General features: G+C 56.1%; 1 protein-coding gene across 1 annotated transcript; it reads right to left on the bottom strand.

The window, feature by feature from the left end:
* Positions 1-255: 255 nt before the first annotated feature.
* LOC126866268 (GATA-binding factor A-like) lies at positions 256-20,654 on the bottom strand. Its single transcript, XM_050619640.1, has 6 exons — positions 19,910-20,654; positions 3,022-3,269; positions 2,646-2,935; positions 1,793-1,965; positions 1,415-1,682; positions 256-1,330 (listed from the first exon to the last, which is right to left on the bottom strand). Exons 2-6 carry the CDS (start codon positions 3,240-3,242, stop codon positions 951-953), a joined length of 1,332 nt encoding a protein of 443 aa, XP_050475597.1. The 5' UTR covers positions 3,243-3,269; positions 19,910-20,654; the 3' UTR covers positions 256-950.
* Between the last annotated feature and the right edge of the window lie 724 nt (positions 20,655-21,378).

Raw genomic sequence — 21,378 nt, forward strand, 5'->3', positions numbered from 1 at the left:
GAGAGCTCGGCGGGGTTCGTCCAGCAGGACGTCGAGGGTTGGACTGATCGGTGGACACACGGTGCAACGAGACCACGAGAGATCGTGAGAGAGTATGAGGGGCGCGCGAACGTCAGCCGGGTCGTCAGACCGCGAAAAGACAATATTTACCGAGCATCGTGGAGAAATCCACGTTGGCGACAGGTTCGAGAGCGGGAGGTAGCGCAACGCTTCGAAGGACGACGCGTCTCTCCTTCGACAAACGACAAGACGAGGTCGAAAGCTATTCTCTTTATTGCGCGTCGGAAAACTAATCATACAGGAACTGTACAAAAAAGCTGACATTTCTTCGAAGCGGATAGGTCGTTCGCGCGCCTTGGATTCGCCGCGTTCCATGCGCGATCTATCGGTCGATCAAATCGTCGACACGCCTCTAAAACTAGTCTACCGTAGAAATCTACGTCGATTACGAATCGACTCGCGATTTTTATTTACAATCGAGTACCTTTCGTTGGCGAATACATGTATACCGTTCGACGAACGTAAGCGTCAAACGTGTCAGAACGACCGTGTCACGACGCCGAAATCGATGAAAGTCGGTCGATAGCACCTAGTGTGTGGTCGCCACGACGTTTCCTTTTTCTCTTTTCGAGGGACGAAGACGACGAGAAAACTAAATATACGGCGGCGAATCGTCGACGAACGATCGACGAAAGCATAAACCTCGCTTATCCATTCGGCCGGTTCGCTTATCGGTCGCGTACGGTATATTGCGCGTAACGTACGCGGCAACGCGACAACGACGAACGACGACGGACGAGCGAGAAACGAAAAACGAAATGCGACGAAACGAGCAACGCACGACGACGACGACGAACGAACGCGCTCGTCGTCCGTTTCGCGTCGGCGATTGGCGCACATCGCGGACATCGCGGACATCGTCCCGTCGATTCTTCGACGTTGAGATCAAATTACGTGGAGGCTAACAACTTGGCAGCCGCGGTAACGTGATGTTGATGATGATAGGGAGCTTCCTGGCTCCCGTAGTACGTTTGCTGTTGATGCTCGCTGGTCGCCACCCCCAGTTGATGAGGATGCTGGTAATACGAGGAATACGGCTGACCGACAATGCCGTCGCAACTTCGCGGTTCGGTTTTTACGGTAGCTACGCTTCCGGTCGTCAATAGAGACGTATGCCCGAGATAGACCGGTCTGTCCGACGAACTGGACGCGCCACCGGCGGTCGATTTGGACACCTCGATTTGATGTTGCTGCTGTTGTTGCTGTTGTTGCTGTTGCTGCTGCTGCTGCTGCTGTTGCTGCTGTTGCTGCTGTTGACTACCCTTCAATTCTGTGAATGGCAGAAAGATCGCCGTGTGGAAAACGAAGGAATGGCGAAAAGGATCGGCGAGGACTGTGGATTCCGTGTGCTTACCCGTGGACGGAGAAGAAGCGGCCGAGACGGCGTTTGTTTCGTGATCCACCGTGGACGATCTGGCGTTCGACTCGGGCGTTTTCTTCGGTTTTCGTTTTCGCGTCTGAATACCGTCTTTGCGCATCGCGAGAGGTCTGTTGACGCCGTGCAGCTTGAAGTAGAGACCGCAAGCGTTGCAAACAGGTTCGCCTTCGTTGTTGCGCCTCCAGAGAGTGGTAGTGCGGGTACCGCAATTCGTGCAGCACAAACCCAAACGCCTGGTGGCTGTCTGAAATCAGCGAGCGACATCCGCACGGGTTCGTGGTTCGTAGTAGTAGACGGCCCGCGACTAAAACGCGATCCACGCAACGACACGGTTGCTTTCCATCATCGACTTACCAGCCGTTTGGACGGCTTTATCAGCGGTCTGTTCATTCCGTTCATCTTGTGATAGAGTCCGCACGCGTTGCACAGATAATGCCCGGTGCCGTCCCTCCTCCAAAGCGGCGTCGATATAGCTCCGCAATTAACGCACTCGCGACCCTCGCCGAATTGAAAATCCATCGCGGTGTCTGAAACAATCGAGGAACGCCGGTTTTTCGCGGAACGATGGGTGGTGAACGCGCGCGACTTTCTCCCCCCCCCCCCCCCCCCTCGCGCCAGCAGGTCGTCGACGTTGCCGAAATCGTGCCGAGAAATCGCTCCACCACTTTTATACGTACTTTTATCGGATATGGAAGAGGCGCGGCGCGGAGCGGCGCGACGCCGCGCCGCCGTCGAGTAGCCGAAAAAACGATATACGTATGTAAGTATGTAAGTACTGGCGCGGAAGAGGAACACGCCACGCACCGTGTGCACCGGCGGTGGAACACTCGACCGCGAGAATTCGTTTGAAAGAAGCCGCTATCGCTCGTTCGACGCAGATGGCCCACCACCGGCATCACCACCGACGTCGTCGCTGCCGTCGCAGTCGTTGCCGTCGTCGTCGTCGATGCGTGGCGGTGGTGCGCGTTCATCGACCAGCAGAGAGAAGCTTTTTTCCTCTTATCGAGCACGCATCCGTCGCGTCGCACTCTGCCGCTTTTCCTTCGCTCGATCTACATGGTCTGGTTAACGTCCAGCGTCTCCTAGCCTTTTTGGCGATCTGGCGGTTCGGATCGGCGGCAGGCAACGACGAGGGAGCCGAGAATCGCGAACGTTCCACGAAACGGAACGGACGACGGAGAAATCGATCGGCTGAAATGATACGAACCGTAAGGAGAGGCCCGTTGAAATCCAGCTCCGTCGTAGGCTCGCCAGGAGGACATCATGGCGACGTTTTGGGCGTAAAAGGGGGCGGCCGCGGCGAGGCTCGAGTGAGGGTGTCCGGTGTGCGGATGGGCCGCGTGCGGATGCGGATGAGGGTGCGCGTGGCCGGAATGCGGACCCATGGCGGCGGCGGCAGCCGCAGCCGCGGCCGCGGATCCGCTCGCGTGGCCGGCGAGCGCGTGGTGCGCGGCGTACGTCTCCACGCCATGCTGCCACGAGGCCGCGGTCTTCTCCCTTTCGTGTCCAAGGAAATGTCGTGGTGCGTTAGCCAGGGTTGGTAGGAATCGGACGATGGCGATCGGTCGCCGGCGGACACTTACCAAGCGGGCGAGCCAGAACCGGGGAACGAGTGATATTGAGCGGCCGCCGCAGCGGCTGCCGCGGCTGTCGCAGCCGACGGGATCGTCGGCCTCGAAGATGGTACGTAGACGGGCGCCTGAAGCTGCTGGCCGTGTTGCTGTTGCTGTTGTTGCTGTTGTTGAGACTGTTGTTGGTAGTCGGAACTCGCGCCGTAACCGCTGCTTCCGCCCCCGTGGAACATCCTCCCCGAGAGCTAACACCACGGCATCTGTTCGACAGAAGAAAGCCTGGCGATTACTCGATGGAACGATTCGAGGCGCGCACGATCTGGCACCCCGAGCGGAGCGACGAGCACGAAAAACGGAGGGGGTTCGCCATAGTGGCGGCCACGGAGAGAGATCGCGCCGCTCGATCGACCGAGGTTCGTTCGTTCGTTGGTTCGTTCGTCCTTTCGTCCGTCCGTCCGTTCGTCCGTTCGTTCGTTCGTTCGTTCGTTCGTTCGTTCGTTCGTCCGGGTGGGACGACCGGCAGGCCGCAGGGCGCGGCAGGGGTCCGTGGGGCTAAGGGCAGAGGGGTAGAAGAGTCGGGGGACGTCTCGGGGGCGGGAAGGACAGAGGGTGCGAGAAGGAGGCGCGCGCGCGCGCGCGCGAGGAAGGCAGCCGCGAACCTAGGAGCCCTCGCCGACGAACGGCCCCGTGTGCGTGACCGTGTGCAGAGAGCAACAGAAACGCCGCGAAACACAGACGAAGGGGGATGGAGATGCAGAGCGAGACGGAGAGCGGCGCGCAGCCGCGTCTCCACCTTCGAGGCGCGACTCCGCTCCGACCGTAGAATCGGAGATACGGGATAGCGGCCATCGCGGCCACGAATAAGATCCGTGTAGGCGGGACCAAAGCTCCGCCGCTTTCGCGCGTACGCGATTCCGCGAACGCGTTCCCGTCTCCGCGAACAGACTCGCCACCTCACGCTCCAAACTGTTTCTCCGTTTTTTCCATTCTTTCGTTTTCCTGTTTTTACGCGCTTCTCTCCCTCCCGACTCTGTCCGATCCCAAGGGACGACTCGAACTGGCGAGCGCGATACGATCGGATCGCGTCGACTCAAGCACCGATCCGAATCGCTTACGAGCGATTCAACGAGAGGATTCGCGGTAGGCGGTCGAGTCGAACGAAAATCCGTCGGCCAGACACGACGAGAATCACACAGCGTACCGCGATCGCCAGTCCGATTCGCAACAAGCTTTTTACTCCGTCGAGTTTCTCTTCGTCTCGTCTGCTTCTCGTTTCGCGATTTTCTAGCCGTGGCAGAAAACGCGCGCGTCGAAGAAACCGAGGAGAAACCGAGCCGCCGGTTCGTACCGACGTACGCGGATCGCGGAGATTTACGAGCGTCGCTTATCGGTCGCGAAATGCGCCGGTTTATCGACGGCACGACCACATCGCGCGATAAGTATCGAGCTTTGGTCGCTTCGACGAGGCGAGTTACGCGCGCGGATACGTCGCCGTGTCGGCGCGATCGTGGCGATCCCGTTTTCCGAGAGAATTTCAGCGCGCGAGAAACACGAGCGTCCGGTACGGTTCCCGTGGATTTTCCGGGCGCGGGCCGTTCCGATGCGACGGCGAGGCTTCGCGGCGAAGGGCTTTAACGAGAACCGGTTAGAAGTCTAATCGTGTTTTCGACGGTGGAGCGGCGGTGGAGCGGCGCCGGAACGAGCAGGCATCTGGCGCCAGGCCGAACTTTGCGTTTTCAAGGCGAAAGGGACCGCGGCGAGATCTCGGGGAGGAACGACCACGAGCTACCGAGACTATCGCGCGGTCGCGCGTCCATACGATAGACACGGATCCGCGCGTCCTCGAGCGAGTCGTTAAAAGGAGCGTGAAAGACTGGAGCGACGGTTCGGATGACCGGCCCCGAACCTCGACTCGCCGATACCATGCGACACGCTAATGGGAATAACGTTCTTCGTCCACCTTTTCGGTTTTTTCCTTTCCTTTTCCTCCTTTTTTTTTTCCAGCCGGGCCGCGCGACTCGTCGTCTCGTCTCGGCTCGACTCAGCTCCACTCGGCTCGAGCTCGATTCCCCCCGTCCAAGCCCTTGCTCCCCTCGCTTCGTCTCCGTTTCTCTAGCGACAGCCGCCGAACGAGAGACGAGCGGACGACGACGAACGAAACGAAAGTACACGTATCGATTCTCTACGAGCCCGATTAATCGCTTCGAACGCCTACCGGTTCTCTCTTTCTCGACCTGACTCGAACGAGAGCCGTCGTTCCGCCTCTCACGAAATCAACGCGCACCGAAAAACGTCGAAACGTTTTCTCGCTCTCGGAGACGAAAGCCGGCAGCCGAACGGAGCCGAGCCGATTCGATACGATACGCGAAAAGGCGACTCTCACGGGACGAGAGTCGGACGAGTTGGGATCGAGAAGCAAAGTCAAAGTCCGATCCGTCGCTGAGTGTCGCCGGATGGGCCGATCGTTCGGTGCCAAGGCGCCACGGCGCCGACCGCGTAGAAGGGTTTCCTTGTAACCACGTCGTAGCAACGCGACTCACACTCTCGCACGCTTCTGTCTCGCCGTGCCGTTCGTCGCGCTCCTTCCATCCATTCGTCGTCGGCTACTTTGTCCTTCCGATTCCGATTCCGAAGCGGCAACGCTTCTCGCTCGATCAGGCTCGCGTTACCTTCCATTCGCGTACGATTTCCGCGATTTCTCTCTCTCTCTCTGTCTCTCTCTGTCTCTCTCTCTCTCTCTCTCTCTCTCTCCCTCTCTCTGTCGATCTACCTAGATACGAACGATAGCTGGATATCGAACGGCGAGCGCATCTAAACGCCGGGAAGCGTGTTAAAATTCTTTTCTGCTGTGTCTGGCGATCTCCTATCTCGAAGAACTAAAAGCGAAACGATGGAAGAATGGGACGGGGAACGGAAGAAACGGCGCTCCGGTGTGAACGCCCCTTTTCGTAACCCGATACCGAAGATGCAAACGAGAGATAAGATTCCTCGGAAATTGCGCACCGGTCCAGTTTCGGCACGCGCCTCTCACAGCCTGCCCGCCCTCCCTGCCGCGTGGTTTCATTGACAGGCACGCGAGCTTCGCAGCGTTCCGGAATTTCTACGAGATTCGCTACTACGTTTCCGTCCGTTACTCTTCGTCCGTCGCTCGCTTCGTCCACGTTCTTCCCTTTCTTTCTCGTTTTCGTTGCCAAGTCGCCGACGTTGGCAACTCTTACCGTTGCTCGGATCTACAGCTTGCAGCCGAACTCGAGTACTCGGATAGCCAGTGGATCGAGATCCGAGTATCCGAGTGTATAGCCGAGTATTCGGAGCACGTTCGCGCGATTTAGATTCCCGGTATAGTGGCTTTTCCTTCGGGAATTCGCTCACTGGTCGACGAGATTCCACCGTATCGATGGATTCGATCGAAGATTCGTCTCTGCGGTGTACGCGTTCAGACGCACGCGCGAGCAAAGATTCGTACGTGCCTGAGCAATCGTGAGAAAAAGAGGGGAATCCGGATACTCGAGTAATGGCACTCGTATCCGATTCTTGAACGAGAGTTCGGGTATTAACGAGTACCGCGAGTACTCGGATACCCGGCTGAGAGCTCTAATTCACGTAGCTACCTACACGGCCGGGTGAATCGCATACGGTCTCGCCGCGTCGGCCGTTGGCATAAATCCTTGACGAATTTCATTTACTCGCGCTTGTGCCTCGACGAGCGTGACGCCAAACCGGGCCGCGTGAACAGCGCGAACGGAAAAAGATAGGTCGAAAGAGGAGCGAGTTCGAAGGAGGAAGAAAGAGGGAAAGAGCGTGCATGTGGCTGTGCCTGTTTGCGTGCGTGAGTGGGAACGGCTGGTGAGACAAACGGGGCTATGGGGGAACCGAGGAAAGAGCAGAGAAAGGAGGACGGATTCGTTACCTGACCTGCGAGAATTTCTGCTACTCGTCGCATCGTCGTCGTCGTCGTCGTCGTCGTCGTCGTCGTCGTCGCCGTCTTACGGAAAAATTCGCTACGCGTAAGAAATCGCGGGGAAATCGACGTAAAACTCGATAAGCGGCAACCAATGCTGTGCCTACGACCGCGGATAACTCTTCGTTTCTATATCCGGCCAGCGAGTACCGTTGCGAGCTCGAACCAATCCGCCGATAAACAAACGCGTTAAAAGAAACGTGAGCAACGCCGGTCGGTCGACCGACCGAACCAACCGAAAGATATAGGTGCATCAGGGACACGGACGTACGCGCCGACCATCCAGCCGACTCGCCGAAGCTGGGTCGTTGCGACGACCTATTTTTCCACCACCGTTTCACCGTTCGCGATAAAAACTCGAGCGGAGAAGACGACTTCCGAACGCTAGGTTCGCGCGGCCATATTCCTGATAAGCGAGCCGAGGGGGGTCGCAGAAAATTCCTCGAATAGTTTCCGAGTGTTTCCGAACTCGACCGGTTCGAGCACCGGCCGTCGCTTCCACCGCGAACATCGACTCCTCCCGATCGTTCGTCGAGTACCGAGTTCGTCCATCGTTTCTTACGAACAAACGCGTCGATCGCGATCGAGGAGGAAAGAATCGAGACGATGGACGAAGAACGATTCGCCACGCCGATCCGATTCGCCCGACTTTCGACGTCCCCGTGGACACGTGGATGATCCGCTCGCTAAACTGTAGATCGATCATAGCGTATTTACGCGACGTTTTCTTCGAGCAGGCGTATCGCGAGAAGAATTTTCGTCGCACGAGCCGAAAACATCGTCCTTTTATAGCCCATTTCCGATCAATCGCCATCGAAGAACGACGAACAACGTTATGTTGGTTCGTGCAACACGGTTCTTACCTACAACGTGTACCTTTAAGAAAATTCCGATCTCGACTTTGCAGCATTAGAAAATAGAAGAAAGCTCCGAGCCATGGATATTTCTATGCGAATCGTTTAACGATCTCGTAGACTGCCGCCATATCGCGGAGAGTTTCAAAGCGATTGTTCCAGCGAGAAATTTTCTATGTTCAACCGCGTAACGCCGATTACCAGCTCGCTGGCCACGCCGGCATAAATCGTATCGCCATTAATATTAATAATGTGCTCTCCGCGATCGATATATCCTTTGAATCTTTTTCTACTATCGGAAAGTCGTTATATCGTATCTCGTTGTAGCTTTAATTGCGAGCGCAACGTTTACTTTTATACGTAAATACATATATTAACTATATACAGGGTGGTTGGCAACTGGTGGTACAAGCGGAAAGGGGGTGATTCTACGCGAAAAAACAAGTCGAAAATATAGAATAAAAATGTTTCGTTCGAGGCTTTGTTTTCGAGAAAATCGACTTTGAATTTTCGCTCGGTACGCGCGCACTTTATCGCGTCTCGTTGTCTCGATTGACGTTATTTCTAAAATTTTTTAAATTTTAAAATTTTAAAATTTTAAATTTTCAAATTTTTAAATTTTTAAATTTTCAAATTTTTAAATTCTCAAATTTTTAAATTTTCAAATTTTTAAATTTTTAAATTTTTAAATCTTTATTCTATATTTTCGACTTCTTTTTCTTCAGAATCACCCCCTTTCCGCTTGTACCACCAGTTGCCAACCACCCTGTATATCTACAGCAATGTGTTACTTTACTTTAGAACCACGTTACATTCGAGCAACATCGTTTCCTTCGAGGAAGATTCACAGTGGCGAATATCACGATGTTTCATCGTTGTTTATCGATGGTCACCGGGTTAACTCGGTGTACGGAGACTCGCGAGAGACCCTCGACTCGTTAAATCGTGTTATTCTAATTCGTAAAGCTAGCGTCATTCCCTGGACGCAGCTGCCAGCCACCTCTGAAATCGTCACCTTGTTGTCGCGAAACTCGACCGATCGTCTTTCTAAATCGTCGAAGGTTCGCATCGGCCGTTCCACGAGGATCTCGCCTCTTCTCTCTCATCCTCTTTATCAACGACGCGTGAACATTTTGCCGACATAGTGGATTTTTATTATCCGCCGATGATTTAAAAGTTTATCAACAGGCTGGAATCCTTAATCGTTGCCTGATATATTCGAAGCAATCTGTTTCGACTTCATGAATGGAGTGTTGAAAACACGTTGCCGTTTAATATCTCGAAATGTCATGTTACGCGTTTCACGCGGAAAAAAGCGGCACTTGATTTCATCTACTCCGTATAAATGATACACCACTGGATAAACGAGAAACAACAACCGACTTAGGCATTGCGCTCTCCTTTTCTCGTTATCTTCCACCGGCTATGTTACATATTTATTATTTTACATCGATGATCTAACCGGTGAATCTGCCCATGCTAGTAACGCGTTACTACACGCTGGCCACCTTACGCTGTATCTAAAAGTCGATTCGGTCGGGCATTCGCTTAACTCGCAATCCGATCGAACCGTATTAGCAAACACTGGCGTTCTCTAAATGATGTAAAACTAAATATACCGCGCAGTCATATAACGCGGATTGCTCGTAAACGTTACACGCGCGATTTCCACCTATCGCTATCGACAACGTTCCTTTTTCGATTATATCGGAGAAGCTTTTGATCTAGGAGTTACACGTAAATTCGCCACTCCGTTTGCATCGGCGTATTGGTCGCACGATTAACAAGGCATACGAATGTCCGAGCTTCGTGAAACTCGTTTCACGCTCTATCTTTCACAGGCCGAAAGCTTTACAAACGCTATATATATGAATAGTTAGGCCTACGTTAGAGTATGCATGCATAATCTGGACCGCCCACCGAGATAAATATACGTGAAACAAATCGAGTCGGTACAACGCAAGTTTCTTAGACTTTTCATCGTTTAAAATGGAAATTCTCGTGTTAAAAAACGACCATAGTTACCGGTTTGTTGAAAACTCTCGTCACCTACGTTCTCCGCAGCAACGAAGACGCGTCGATTCCGTTTATTTTCTTTTCAACGAAAAAATTAAGCGTCCGTATATACTACGTCTGATACGACTCGACGGCTCTTCCGCATCTTTTCGCTCCTCTCCATTCTTTCCCGTGAAAATTGCCACCAAAGTAATCGACTTTCCTCTTCACAGAACGTGACTTTTTCTTCCGGATCCCGTCAAACCATCGAAACACCCGTTCTATGTACGCGTCGTTCACTTTAACTCGTACTCGCCGCTACGCTTAATTCACTGTTTTCGTATATTTTTTCTAATAACGCGATAACATCGTCACGATACGAGAGACAAGGCCGTAAACATCGCTGGAGCCCGTCATCGGACACGCCACGGATTTTAAAAACGTTCTCGCTTTTCAAATATTCCGCTGCTTTCTGTCTACACCACGTCTCGGTTATACGCGCGAAGCGCGTAATCCGACGCGATCGAATCGCGTCAAATTGCTGGCGAGCGAGCGATACGAATTTCCAAGATACCGTCGCTTTCGAAATTAACGAACCGATATACCGAAAGCTCGCCGTAACTACGAAGATATTTCTGAAACCTTCGAACACGTTCACTTCGCACAGCGTAGAAGCATAGCGCACCGGACCTTAAAATCCTCGTTCGGTTTGTCGTCTGTGCAGAAATTCTCGCGCATTTCGAATCGCGCTCCTACGATATCCACTGGAGGAGGGCGACTCCTTCGTAGCGCTCCGGATCGCTCTAGTTCGAGTAACTTGGACTTTGCTCAACCGCCAATGACGCTAGCGAAATCGCCGATTTTTTCCCTAAGAATCCGTAATCTCCCTCGAATCTTTCTTGTCGACTCGTACGAAACTGAAAAAATCACAACATAGAGTCACTTCTGCTCTTCGATTCATTCGCTGGTCTCGTACGCGGCTACGAAGGGCGCAATGCCCGTTAGATAAATAAATAGATAAACCAGCGTCATTTGGCTGCTATGAAGGAAATCGTTGCTGCTTCGATGGTGTGCTTCTAAATATTTTCATTTCGACGGACGAAATCGAGTTTGCTCTCTGGCTAGCAGTTTTCTCGCACGGCTAATTCAGCCGCCTAGCCAACGATCGTCGGCGACGCGTCGGTGAAGCGAGCGATCTACCAGGCGTCGTCTTCTACGTTTGTCGTTCGGCTGTGTTTTTCCGTCCGTATCGCGGCGAATTTGTATTTTTCGCTGCCCTTTTCCCTCTGTGTTTCCCGTTTTCCTAAGTATCCGGCAACTATCCGTCGTTGTAAATGCGTTTGTTCCAGCGGGCTCGTACACGAAAATGGACAAAAATAAACCGGTCTTCGCATCGACCGATAGATCGATCCGTTCGAATCGAAGAAAATTACGGTGCATACCGCGTAACTCGTCAACGACGGTGCACGCGATGGCCAAAGCAAAGAGACCGTGTTTCGCGCGTCGCAACGAACAAGGGGCCGAAAGACGGTACAGCGAGTCGAAAAATTGATCGAGTGCCAAACCGCCTCTCGTTTGCTAACGCGTTACCGGCATAGACGGAGGGACGGTGTTCGAAAAATGACGCTTTTCCTCGCATCGCTCTTAGTTCGGTTCGACCGTCGACGCGAAAAGCGCAACGAGCGATTCGACTAATTTTTCGAATCGGCGTGATCCGCTGGCCGTGGAAGCCGAACGAATCGGCGCGAGCGCGAGCGCGAGCGAGAACGTTTCTTGCAGTAACGGAAGGACGCGTTTAAGCGGATGCGCGTATCGCTTCTCGAAAAAAGCGAGCAATTTAAAGCGACCGTGGCAACCGGTATAACCGTCGCCTCTGAGTTTCCACGCGTTCCGAGTAAACGAGATCGCGATCGCGCTCGCATACGAAATATCGAGGCGAGCCCGTAAATATCAGAAGCGACGACCGTACACCCGCGTTTCCATGCGTCTACACGACCGTGCGCGAGCAAATCCAAAGAACGAAGCTCTTCCGTTCGCTAGCCGTGGAACGCGACTCGACTCCACTCCACTCTACTACTCCACTCGACTCGATTAGAATCCGAATCGAGTTTCGGTTCTCCTCTCTCTCTCTCTCTCTCTCTCTCTCTCTCTCTCTCTCCGATTCTCTCAGTCGCGCGAACGCAACGCACGCCAGGATTCTCGCTTCTCGTGCAGACTCGTTGCAATTATCTTCTTCTTTCTGCTCGAAAAACACCGTTGCGTTCGCGATCACGGCCACGTTTCGACGATATTCCGTGCGTTCTCGCGTCCCTTGTGCGGTTTTCCACGTAGGAGAACCGCGCAAGCAAGAGGAAGAGGGACAGAGAGAACAAAGAGCGAGAAGGAAAGGAAAAAAGGAGAAAGGGACAAATGAGAAACGAGCGCGCGATCCGCGACACCCGGTTTGCCTACTTACGCCTACTTCGAAGTTTAGGCGGACGGCGAGTCGCGAAACCGCGTCTCTTCTGCCGAGGCCGAGGATCGCGAGCGTCGCAACGAGCCGCGACGGAAAGCAGCGGAAAAAAGGGAAAGCTACGTTCGACTGTGGCCACCGGGACTACCCGGGTACCGTTGATAAGAGACAAGAGCGGCGGTTCTTCCCGGCGATTTAAATATTTATGAATTATAGAGTGGCTCGCCTTGTAGTTGGCGAATTTTTGTCAACGACTTTGAACCGGGAAGCGAGTAACTTCTCCCCTTCCTCTGCCGTGTCTATTCATTGGCCGACTCTAAAGGAGATTTATGCGCGCAGCCTCGAGCGTCGTCGAGAGAAAAGCACGCTCGCAGGCATTCGCGCGTTTCCAGCGACCGGTCGAAACGAGACGCCTAATAACGAGAGACGCGCAACGTCGCCGCGCGATCCATTTCCACTGGAGTTTTTACGTTTGGGTCCGGACAGCTCGTAAACGCGCCGCCGCACGGCCCTCGTCCCCCGCGCGGACACCCGGATTCCCGGTTCGACTTCCGGTTTAAGCGTAGAACACGACTTTCCAATAAGGTCGTCGCCGATCTCTTCGGTCCCCGGATCCTCGGTATGTTTCCACCGTTTCGGGTGGCCGAGTTCAGGTACGAGAACGTTTTCGACCGAAACGCAACCTGCGGTTCCCTATCTTCGTTACGATATCTTTGCCTCTGCCCGTTGTCGTCTCTTCCTCGTCAGCCCGGTGGCGGCTGGCGGCTGGCGGCTGACCGTCGACGAACCCGGCTGACAGATGGGGAAAAGTCGAGCGGTTCCGTTATATCGTCGCGGTAGGTAGCATCGGTATCGATTTTGCCAAAGTGGCGACGCAGGGGGTGTGGATCGAACGTACGACCGCCATTTTACTCGGACCCACCATCGCGGTTTCTCCTCTCTCTCTCTCTCTCTCTCTCTCTCTCTCTCTCTCTCTCTGTCGCTGGCCCTCGTTTCATCCCCAAATCTATTTTACGGGGAAACGACGGAGCGACCGGCCGACCGTGGCAGTCCATTACGTCCATGGGCCGTCCTGTCGTTAGTTGGCCCATCAAACGAGAAAGCCCATCGATAGCAGGGGGTCGCCGGTTTATAGCCTCGCAACGCCATCGTCCCTACCTTTCGCTGTTTCCAGCGTCGCCGCTTTCCGCTTCGGAGAACTAGGCTCGTCTCTGTTCGCGATATTCTCCCTCGGCCGCGATATCAACGATCACGCCGCGACTCGACGTCGAGCAGCGTTTCGTCGAAATATCGAAATGCTCGCCGCCGCGTAGTCGCCGGAGGCGGCGAGCGGACGACTCGACGATTCGGGCTAATTATAATATAAAACTTGCCGCGCCTTGTCGCCTTTCGTGTTCCTCCGCGATTCCTTTTCCTGTCCGTTTCCCTCGGGAACAAGGTTGCGCCGTTGGTCGCGGGCTCAGCCGTTCCCAACCGAAAGTCGCGTCCGGTCACGGTGCCGCTTCGGAACGCGCGTCCTTCGCCACCGGCGTCCGATCGCGATCCATCTCGCCACGGATCGACGTCCGTTGGCACCGGCCGGCGGACGATCTCGAAGCGGCGAGACCGCGTCGCGTGCCGCGAAATCGCGACGATCGCGTCGAGGGGCGATCACGACTTCGGTTGAGAAGCACGGTCGGTGTATCGGCAGGCCGTTGTCTCTATACTCCTCGAGGGCGCTCGATCAACGCACCAACACTTTCACGGCCGAGCCCCGATCCGATGCACGCACGCACACGAGCTCGCGGTCGACCAGCCGCCCGACCAGCCAGCCATCCGACCAGCCATCCAGCCAGTCGGCCCAACAGCCGCATAATACACGCGCCATAATACGCGCGCGTCGCATTAGACCTCGGTCAAACGCGCTTGAAAACTCTGCGATCTGGCCGTTTCCATCCGACCGCTACGACCGCGGCACGGAGCGAGCCGCAGCGCGGAACGACGGAACGCGCGACGGCGTTCGAGGCACGCGACGCGCGTACGTTTGCTCGTCGCGTCAAGGGCAAACGCGATCGCGGCGATTTTCCGCGATTCGGTGATCTCGATCGACGGCTCGAAACGAGCGTGAAGCGGAGATAGGCGTTCGACGGCGGACCAACGAGGGACGAGAGGAAAAACGCACGGGGCGGGGGGGGGGGGGGGGGGGGGACGGAAAGTGGAAGGAGAACGGAGAGAGAAAGAGGAGAGGAACGCGGCGGTTTAGCTTTCGAAAAGATCGCGCGTATCGGGTGCTGGACGCGACGGAGAGGAATCGATCGCGCGCTAATTAACCGAGTCGATTATTCGGCTGGCATGCACCGTCTCGGACCGGTTCTACCGTTCTCGAGCGTATCCGGGAAGTTCCGTGTAAACGTTGCGATGGAATCGCACGAAGACGCTTTGCTCCCGTTGCCGATCCCGTTCTCGCTCTCGGTTCGTCGTACGGCCGCGCCGTTCCGTGATCGGTCGTCGTTTTACGTCCACCGGCGTAAATTCGCCAACGGATGAAAGGCGCGCGGACGCGTTCCCATGCGTGACGACACCGGACCACGCTTCGCCGGCCAACCAGCCAGCACCTTTCGACTTTTTCGTGCACGCGATCCGGCGCGCGTGGTCGACTCTCGCGACTCGTCGAACGTCGCGTGAAATCGACGCGATGCAAGCCCGGAGAGAGGAGCGAAGGGCGAGAGAGGTTTCGTGCGAATCGGTCGGCCGGACGGCTGTCGGCCGAGACCGGTAGCAGAAACGGACGCTGCGGGACGCGCGTACGCGCGATCCAATTATCCGGTCGGTCTGCGAGAGCAGATCGCGGTCGCGGTTATCATAAATCAAGATTAACGGTCGGGAGGATCTTCGCCGCCCAACCGGTCGCCAGTCTCGATTTTTCGAGACTCCGAATATCCGCGTGCCGTTCGGTCGCGTCGCCGAGCGTCTCGCACGGTACGCTCGCGTGGCTTTGTAGCGCGGCGCGTCACCGGCGAAAGACACGGGAGAAAGGGCGAGCAGAGGAGAGGAGGAGAGGAAAGAAGCGGAGCTGAAAGAGAGCTATCGCGCGATCAACGTCGATGCGTTAACGGGTTAAACGTATTCGCGATTACGCGATAATTCACGATTTTTGCCGCAGCATCGGGTAAACTGGTTTCGCTCTCGCGGGAAAAGACCGACTTCCTGCTCGCGTCGATCCGACGCGCCACGCCAACGGATTCGCCGGTATCGATGATTTTCGAGCGGCGATCGAGCAAACGCGTTCGCGTCCGCGACTGCTCTAGCGCGCGCGCGCGCGCGCGCGCACGCATCGCCGACCAATCTCGAGCATAAACCGGTCACCGACCGGACTCGAACGAGTTACGATAAATCGCGAGTAACGGCCGCCGACCGGAGAGATTCGCTGCCGGGTTGGCGTTAATTTTCTGTTTGTTTTCCAATTAACGTCGAGAACGGTGGTCCGTCGGTTGTGGCACGGGGATCGCGCGTGGCCCGCGTTGCCCGTCGCCTGTACGCTCGTACGCCCGCGCTCGACGTCCGATCGTCGGTTTCGATCGTCGTCGTCGTCGGTCGGTAATTTCGGAGTAGACCGGCGGAAGCGGAAGAGAACGCGGCCACTCTCGCGTCGTCGATAAACGACGAGAGAGAGAAGACGTCCGTGAGCGAGAACGGACGTCGCGACGTTCGCACGGTATTTACCGTTTCCGCGAGCAGTCTAAGGCGCGATCGCGTTCGAAGCGATATCTTTCGACGATCTTTCGAGCGGTGGAAACCGGTCAAGCACCGGATTCCGCCGGATCGTATAGGTATCGATCGAGGGTATAACCGCGATCCGGCCGAATACATCGTCGGTACGGCGCGAGTAAGAAGATGCGCAGAAACGACGCGACCATACCTTTTTACCTTTATCGTCCCAATTAACGATAAGGATTCGTCGCGTTTATTCCAACCGGACCGGAATTGCCTCTACCAGACCGAGACGTTACGATTATCGTCCGGACCAGCTACGGCTACGATTTTATCGCGCTCTCTCCTACGATCTCGCTCGATCGAGTTGATCCAGCGGGTTGGTAGCGCGCGAGAACTCGCGATCGCCTCGCGTCTCCTTCCATCCGTGGGTTCTTTCTCCCCCTGTTTTCGATTCATCGCCGAGGAACACGGATCCGCGCGCGGTCGCGTTCACCGCGTGCTCGTCGCGTGTCAATTTTTAGCGAACCGCGCGACTCGTCGGTTCGTTGCACGGACCACGGTTGATTTTACCGTTAATCGAGTTACGTAAATCGAAGCGATATATCGAAGCTAAGCACGCGAACCACGCGCCACGCCGTTCTTCGCGTTTCGACCCGCGTAACCGCGAAAGCCGTTTCTCGTCCTTGACGACGTTTCGATTTCTTCACGGCGGAAAAATCGGACCAGTCGTCCGACCGACGACCGACTGGCCGACGAGGCGAGGGTGCCGTCCGTATCTCTGGCAGCACGCCGACCGATACGCGTTTTATCGCGTCGTAATTCCTTACGGCCGGTTTTAACTATCGCGAGTGTCCCGCGGAGGGAGCACCGGTGGGTGCTGCGCCGCTCTTCCGGTTCCCACCGATCCCCTCGTGCCTTCTCGCTATCTGTGCCTCGTTCTCTAGCCACGGTCCGTGGCTGCCACAGCTTCGATTTCGTTTCGATCTCGTTTTCCGTGCTGCGTATCGAGACCGCGCCAACCGGATCGCCAGAAAACGAGCAGAGAAGCGGGACGGTTTAATCACGCGCAATCGCTAGGAGAAACGCCGCGTGTCTCTCGCGATCGGACAGACCGAGAGAAGAGCGCAATTAGCGGCCGGCTATAATTTAAGCCGGTTCGATTAATGCATCTGCCGCGGCGCGGCGACGAGCTCGGACCGCGCGCCACCCTTCCGAGATAGGCGAGGGACGGCGGAGCGATCGTTGTCTAACCGTGGCGAGCATTTCGTCCGAGCTCTCACCGTGGTAATTAACGTTGGCGATACGTCGTCGTCGTCGTCGTCGTCGTCGTCGTCGTCGCCTTTCTCCGTTTCCTCGTCGGCGTTGTCGTTCTCGCGGTCCACGGGTTCGTTAAACCTGGGGCCTCTTCCTTCTCTCTTGGCTTTCGAATTTTTCGTTTACACGGCGATTTCCGTGATCGTCGCGCGTCCCGCCGCCGAGTCACGGACACGAGCATCGACGTCGATCGACCACGCGATTTTGCATTCGAACTCGATCGCCGCACCGCTAATTACGGATGGTAATTAACGTCGCGATACGCGCGATTCGCCGTTGCTTCGTTAAATCGCGCGTTCCTTCTCGTTTTTCGTGGCCGGCTCGTTGTTTCAGCGCGCGAGTCCTCGCCGCGATCCAAACACGCCGATTCGTCCTGGTCTCCGCCTATGCGTTCGATCGTCGAGAATTCCGCCTCGCGACGACGTTCCTTTTGCTCGTCGCGAGCTAGTTGACTCAAAGTCGCGACAGCCTCGTTGTACAGTTATATCCCGGATCCAGGATCGAAAGGTTGGCGCGTGTGTGCGTGCGTGCGTGCGTGCGCGCGCGCCAAACCTCTCGGAAGAAAGAAGAGGAGACGAAGGAAAAGGAAAAGAACAAGAGGAATAAGAAGAAGAAGAAGAAGAAGAAGAAGAAGAAGAAGAAGAAGAAGAAGAAGAAGCGGAGAAGGACGAGTACGCGAACGAAGAAAGACAGGAAAAAGGTGGCAAAGGATCGTTTATCCGGGAGTCGCGGCGCTCCGGCGTTATAAGCCGCGGCTGTGCGTGCGACCGCGCGAAGAAGGTGTTTGCATTGGCCTAGTGCCGAGCCGTTCGCGGCTTAAATTAATTACCTCGTCCTCCGACGTAACGGGTCTTTGGCCGATGCGCGCAACCTCGCTCGCCTCCTTCGATCGCTCGATACCATTTTACCGGATTTTACCCCGTGCCGGTCGTCCTCTTCTCTACCGACCCCGACTTTTGCTCGAGTCTCGACGAATTTCAGCGACGCCACGCCATCGCCACCCACGATCGCCGCGCGTTTTCCCGCACGACGAAGAAAATCGCGACCGGCGTATGATGGGCGAAAACGCGGTTGATAAATCAGGGGACTTTGCCTGTTCGTGATTCTCGAACGAGTCGCGAGATCGTTCGAGATCTTATCGATCCGACGGCAGACAGCGTGGCAACGTCGTTATTACGAGAACCCATGGCGATCGTTATCGATTCGTAAAAACGTTAACGATCGTTTTACGATGCTCGATAAACACGACACTCGATAAACGCGTATCGTACCGAAAGCGAACGCCAATAAAAATATCTATTCGATACGCGGAATAGCTATTACGGTAAATTAAGCGTGCTTCGCGCGTTTCCCGATACCGCGAAACCAGCGATACGGTTTACTCGCGTCCTTCGTCTACTCGCAGGCCCGAGTTTTCGTCCTTCCGCGTCTCCGCGCGATCCCCGGTTTTAGCTTCCGCTCGCGCGTCCGATCGTCCTCTCCTCCTTTCTCTTTCCTCTCGTCGACGTTCGACGCGTTCGACGCGCGGACTCGCGGATCACCGGAAAACGATCGGCGGATCGATCGTCGTCTCGGTCGCGTTACGAACCGAGCGAACGGCCGCAGGTACTCGACGCGACGCTCTCTTAATAGCCAGCCTCGAAAGGGTGGCTGCGGAAAAAAAAAAAAAAAGACGGAACGACGTGGAAAGACCGTAGAAAGGTCTGCTTTCTTCGTGAACGAGACGAGGCGCCGGGCGACAACCAATTAGGCCTAAGAACCGGACGAGTGTTCTCGTAGGGAGACGCAGGCCGCCGGCCGCCGGCGCCGTTACATCCCTGGAAAAACCACTCGAACCTCGAGTTCGGTCCCTTTGCGTCACGATCTTCTCTCGCGTCCTTCTTTCTCGTCGAGTGCGACGCGACCGATCTCGAATTCCAGACCGTTCGAATCGTCGCTATCGCCTCCGCGCCCAAGTACCGCGCGATTCTTTCTCGTCCGCAACGCGCGACGTTACGCGCGTAAATTTTCCACGAACACGCGGCGGCGTTTCGGCTCGGCTAGAAACTGGTCGGTTCGACGCGGTGCTCGTATCTCACCGCCGTTTCTACGGGAAATGGCCGTTCAGATAACGCATGGCCGGGGAAAGAATGGCGGTGCCGGCATGCTCCGATGTAACGCGATAAACGCGCGGCAACGTTTAGACGCAACGAGCGAGTTTATCGCACGTCGTTTAACGGACCCGTTCGACGCCGTTCCCGAGCGTCGAAGATCCGCCAGATTTTCGGCCAATTCGCCGCGGTGTGACGGACGAACCGCGCGCGGACCTTCCACTGGAACTCAATCGAACGGTATTCACCGAGCGATCGGACCGAATCGAACGGAATAGGAAAAGCGATACGGTCGTGGTATCGCGCGCACCGCGCGAGCGTCGCACGATCTACCTCCATCGTCGTTATCGTTAATTAACGTCGATAACCAAAAGCCTACGGATAACCACCCGTATCCTTCGCATTACGACGAACGCTTCCTCCTCCTAGCCACGCATCGATCATCGCTCGTCCGCGAACGAAAACGAACGCTCTCGTCTCTCCGGAGACGCGATTCTCGCGTGCCATCGTACGCGGAGTAACGCGCTACGCAGCTACTTACTCGTAATCAGCCGTCCAAACTAGACATCCTAGAGCGCCGGGGCAAGGTCGAATCGGACGTCGATGAAACGTTTCCACGTGTCCACCGTTTCCGCTTCCGTTTCCGCTTCTTCTTATCGTCGTCGTTGGCCGCCTGTCAATCGACGATCGTCCGCTGGATTCCACTACCGGCAAACTCCGTCGTCGACGGAGCGAAACTCGAATCGCGTTGGCAATTGCACCGAGGAGAACGATGCGTTCCACGCGACCAGGATCATCGAGTCGACGAACGACGGCACCGCGATAGCCAGCGACTCGCACGATCTATGCCACGAAGAAACGGTGACCGACGGCGGCGGCGGCGGCGGCGGCGGCGGCGACTAGCGTCGACGAGAATCGTCGCGTGCGAGTACCTGGTCGACGTTCGCGGTCATTTCGAGAAATCGCGCGAAACGCGCTCTCTCTCTCTCTCTCTCTCTCTCGCTGTCCCTGTGGCTCGAGGTAAGGAAACCCGCACACCGATTCGTTTCACTGGCGCGCACCGATCGTCGCGACGACGGAATCGACGATCGTGTAACGCGCGCGACCACGTCGCGGTGGGAAAGGCGAAACGGCAGGAGGGAGAGGACGAGGAAGAAGCGCGAAGCGTGTGGGAATCGCGCACATTCGTCGACAACTGCGAGGCAGCGCGAGCCAACGAGCGAAACGAGCGTGGAAAGAACGCGGAGCGAGAACAGTTCCACGGAACGCGGTGCGAGCGATGACTGCGCGCCGCTTCGACGCTCGCTTGGACAGTCACCTTTGGCGCGGCGATCGTTGGCGTAACGGGGAGGGGGTGGTTTGGTCGGAGTCGCGAAGGCGAAGGCGAAAGCAGTCGCGGCGTGGTCTAACGCGGAGGCGGGGGCGAAGGCGGAGGCGCGATCCGAGTCGAAGGGCGAACGCGACCGCGGACCACGGATCACCGGCGAGGAATCGTCTGGTCGTCGCCACGGCGGCTCGTCCGGCTTGTCCGCTTCTTGGCCGAGAGTCACGAGACTGTGCAGAGGCGAAGGAAACGGCGCGAGCCTTCCGTCGCGCGAGAGAACGAGACGGAGGTCGAAGCGCGCGCGTGGTAGGGATGAAAATCGCGAAGCGAACGCACGCGACCACGGCAGCCACGACGCGAGGAACGCGCGTCCCAGGCAGACCGAGAGGCGGTCCGAGGCGGCGTATCGTGCCGGCTCCTGGGAGGCGGAGTCTCGACGCCCACGAGCACGAAGGGCGTCGAACGACCGAACGACCGATCGGCCGGCCGACACGCCGCCGCGCATCGGCCACCGAGCAATTTTCATAAAATCCTTTTTACTCCAGGCTGCGACGCGACCTCTCTCTTCCGCTCTTTCTCCCTTTCTCTCTGCCTCCCTACCACCGCGCCTTCCTCCGGCCCTATAATGTCCGACCAGATCGTGCCCGGATAAGCCGTGTCCGCGACCGGATCGTACTTCTCCCGTA

The sequence above is a fragment of the Bombus huntii genome, chromosome 6 (genome assembly GCF_024542735.1).
Source record: "Bombus huntii isolate Logan2020A chromosome 6, iyBomHunt1.1, whole genome shotgun sequence".
In the NCBI taxonomy this organism is placed as follows: domain Eukaryota; kingdom Metazoa; phylum Arthropoda; class Insecta; order Hymenoptera; family Apidae; genus Bombus; species Bombus huntii.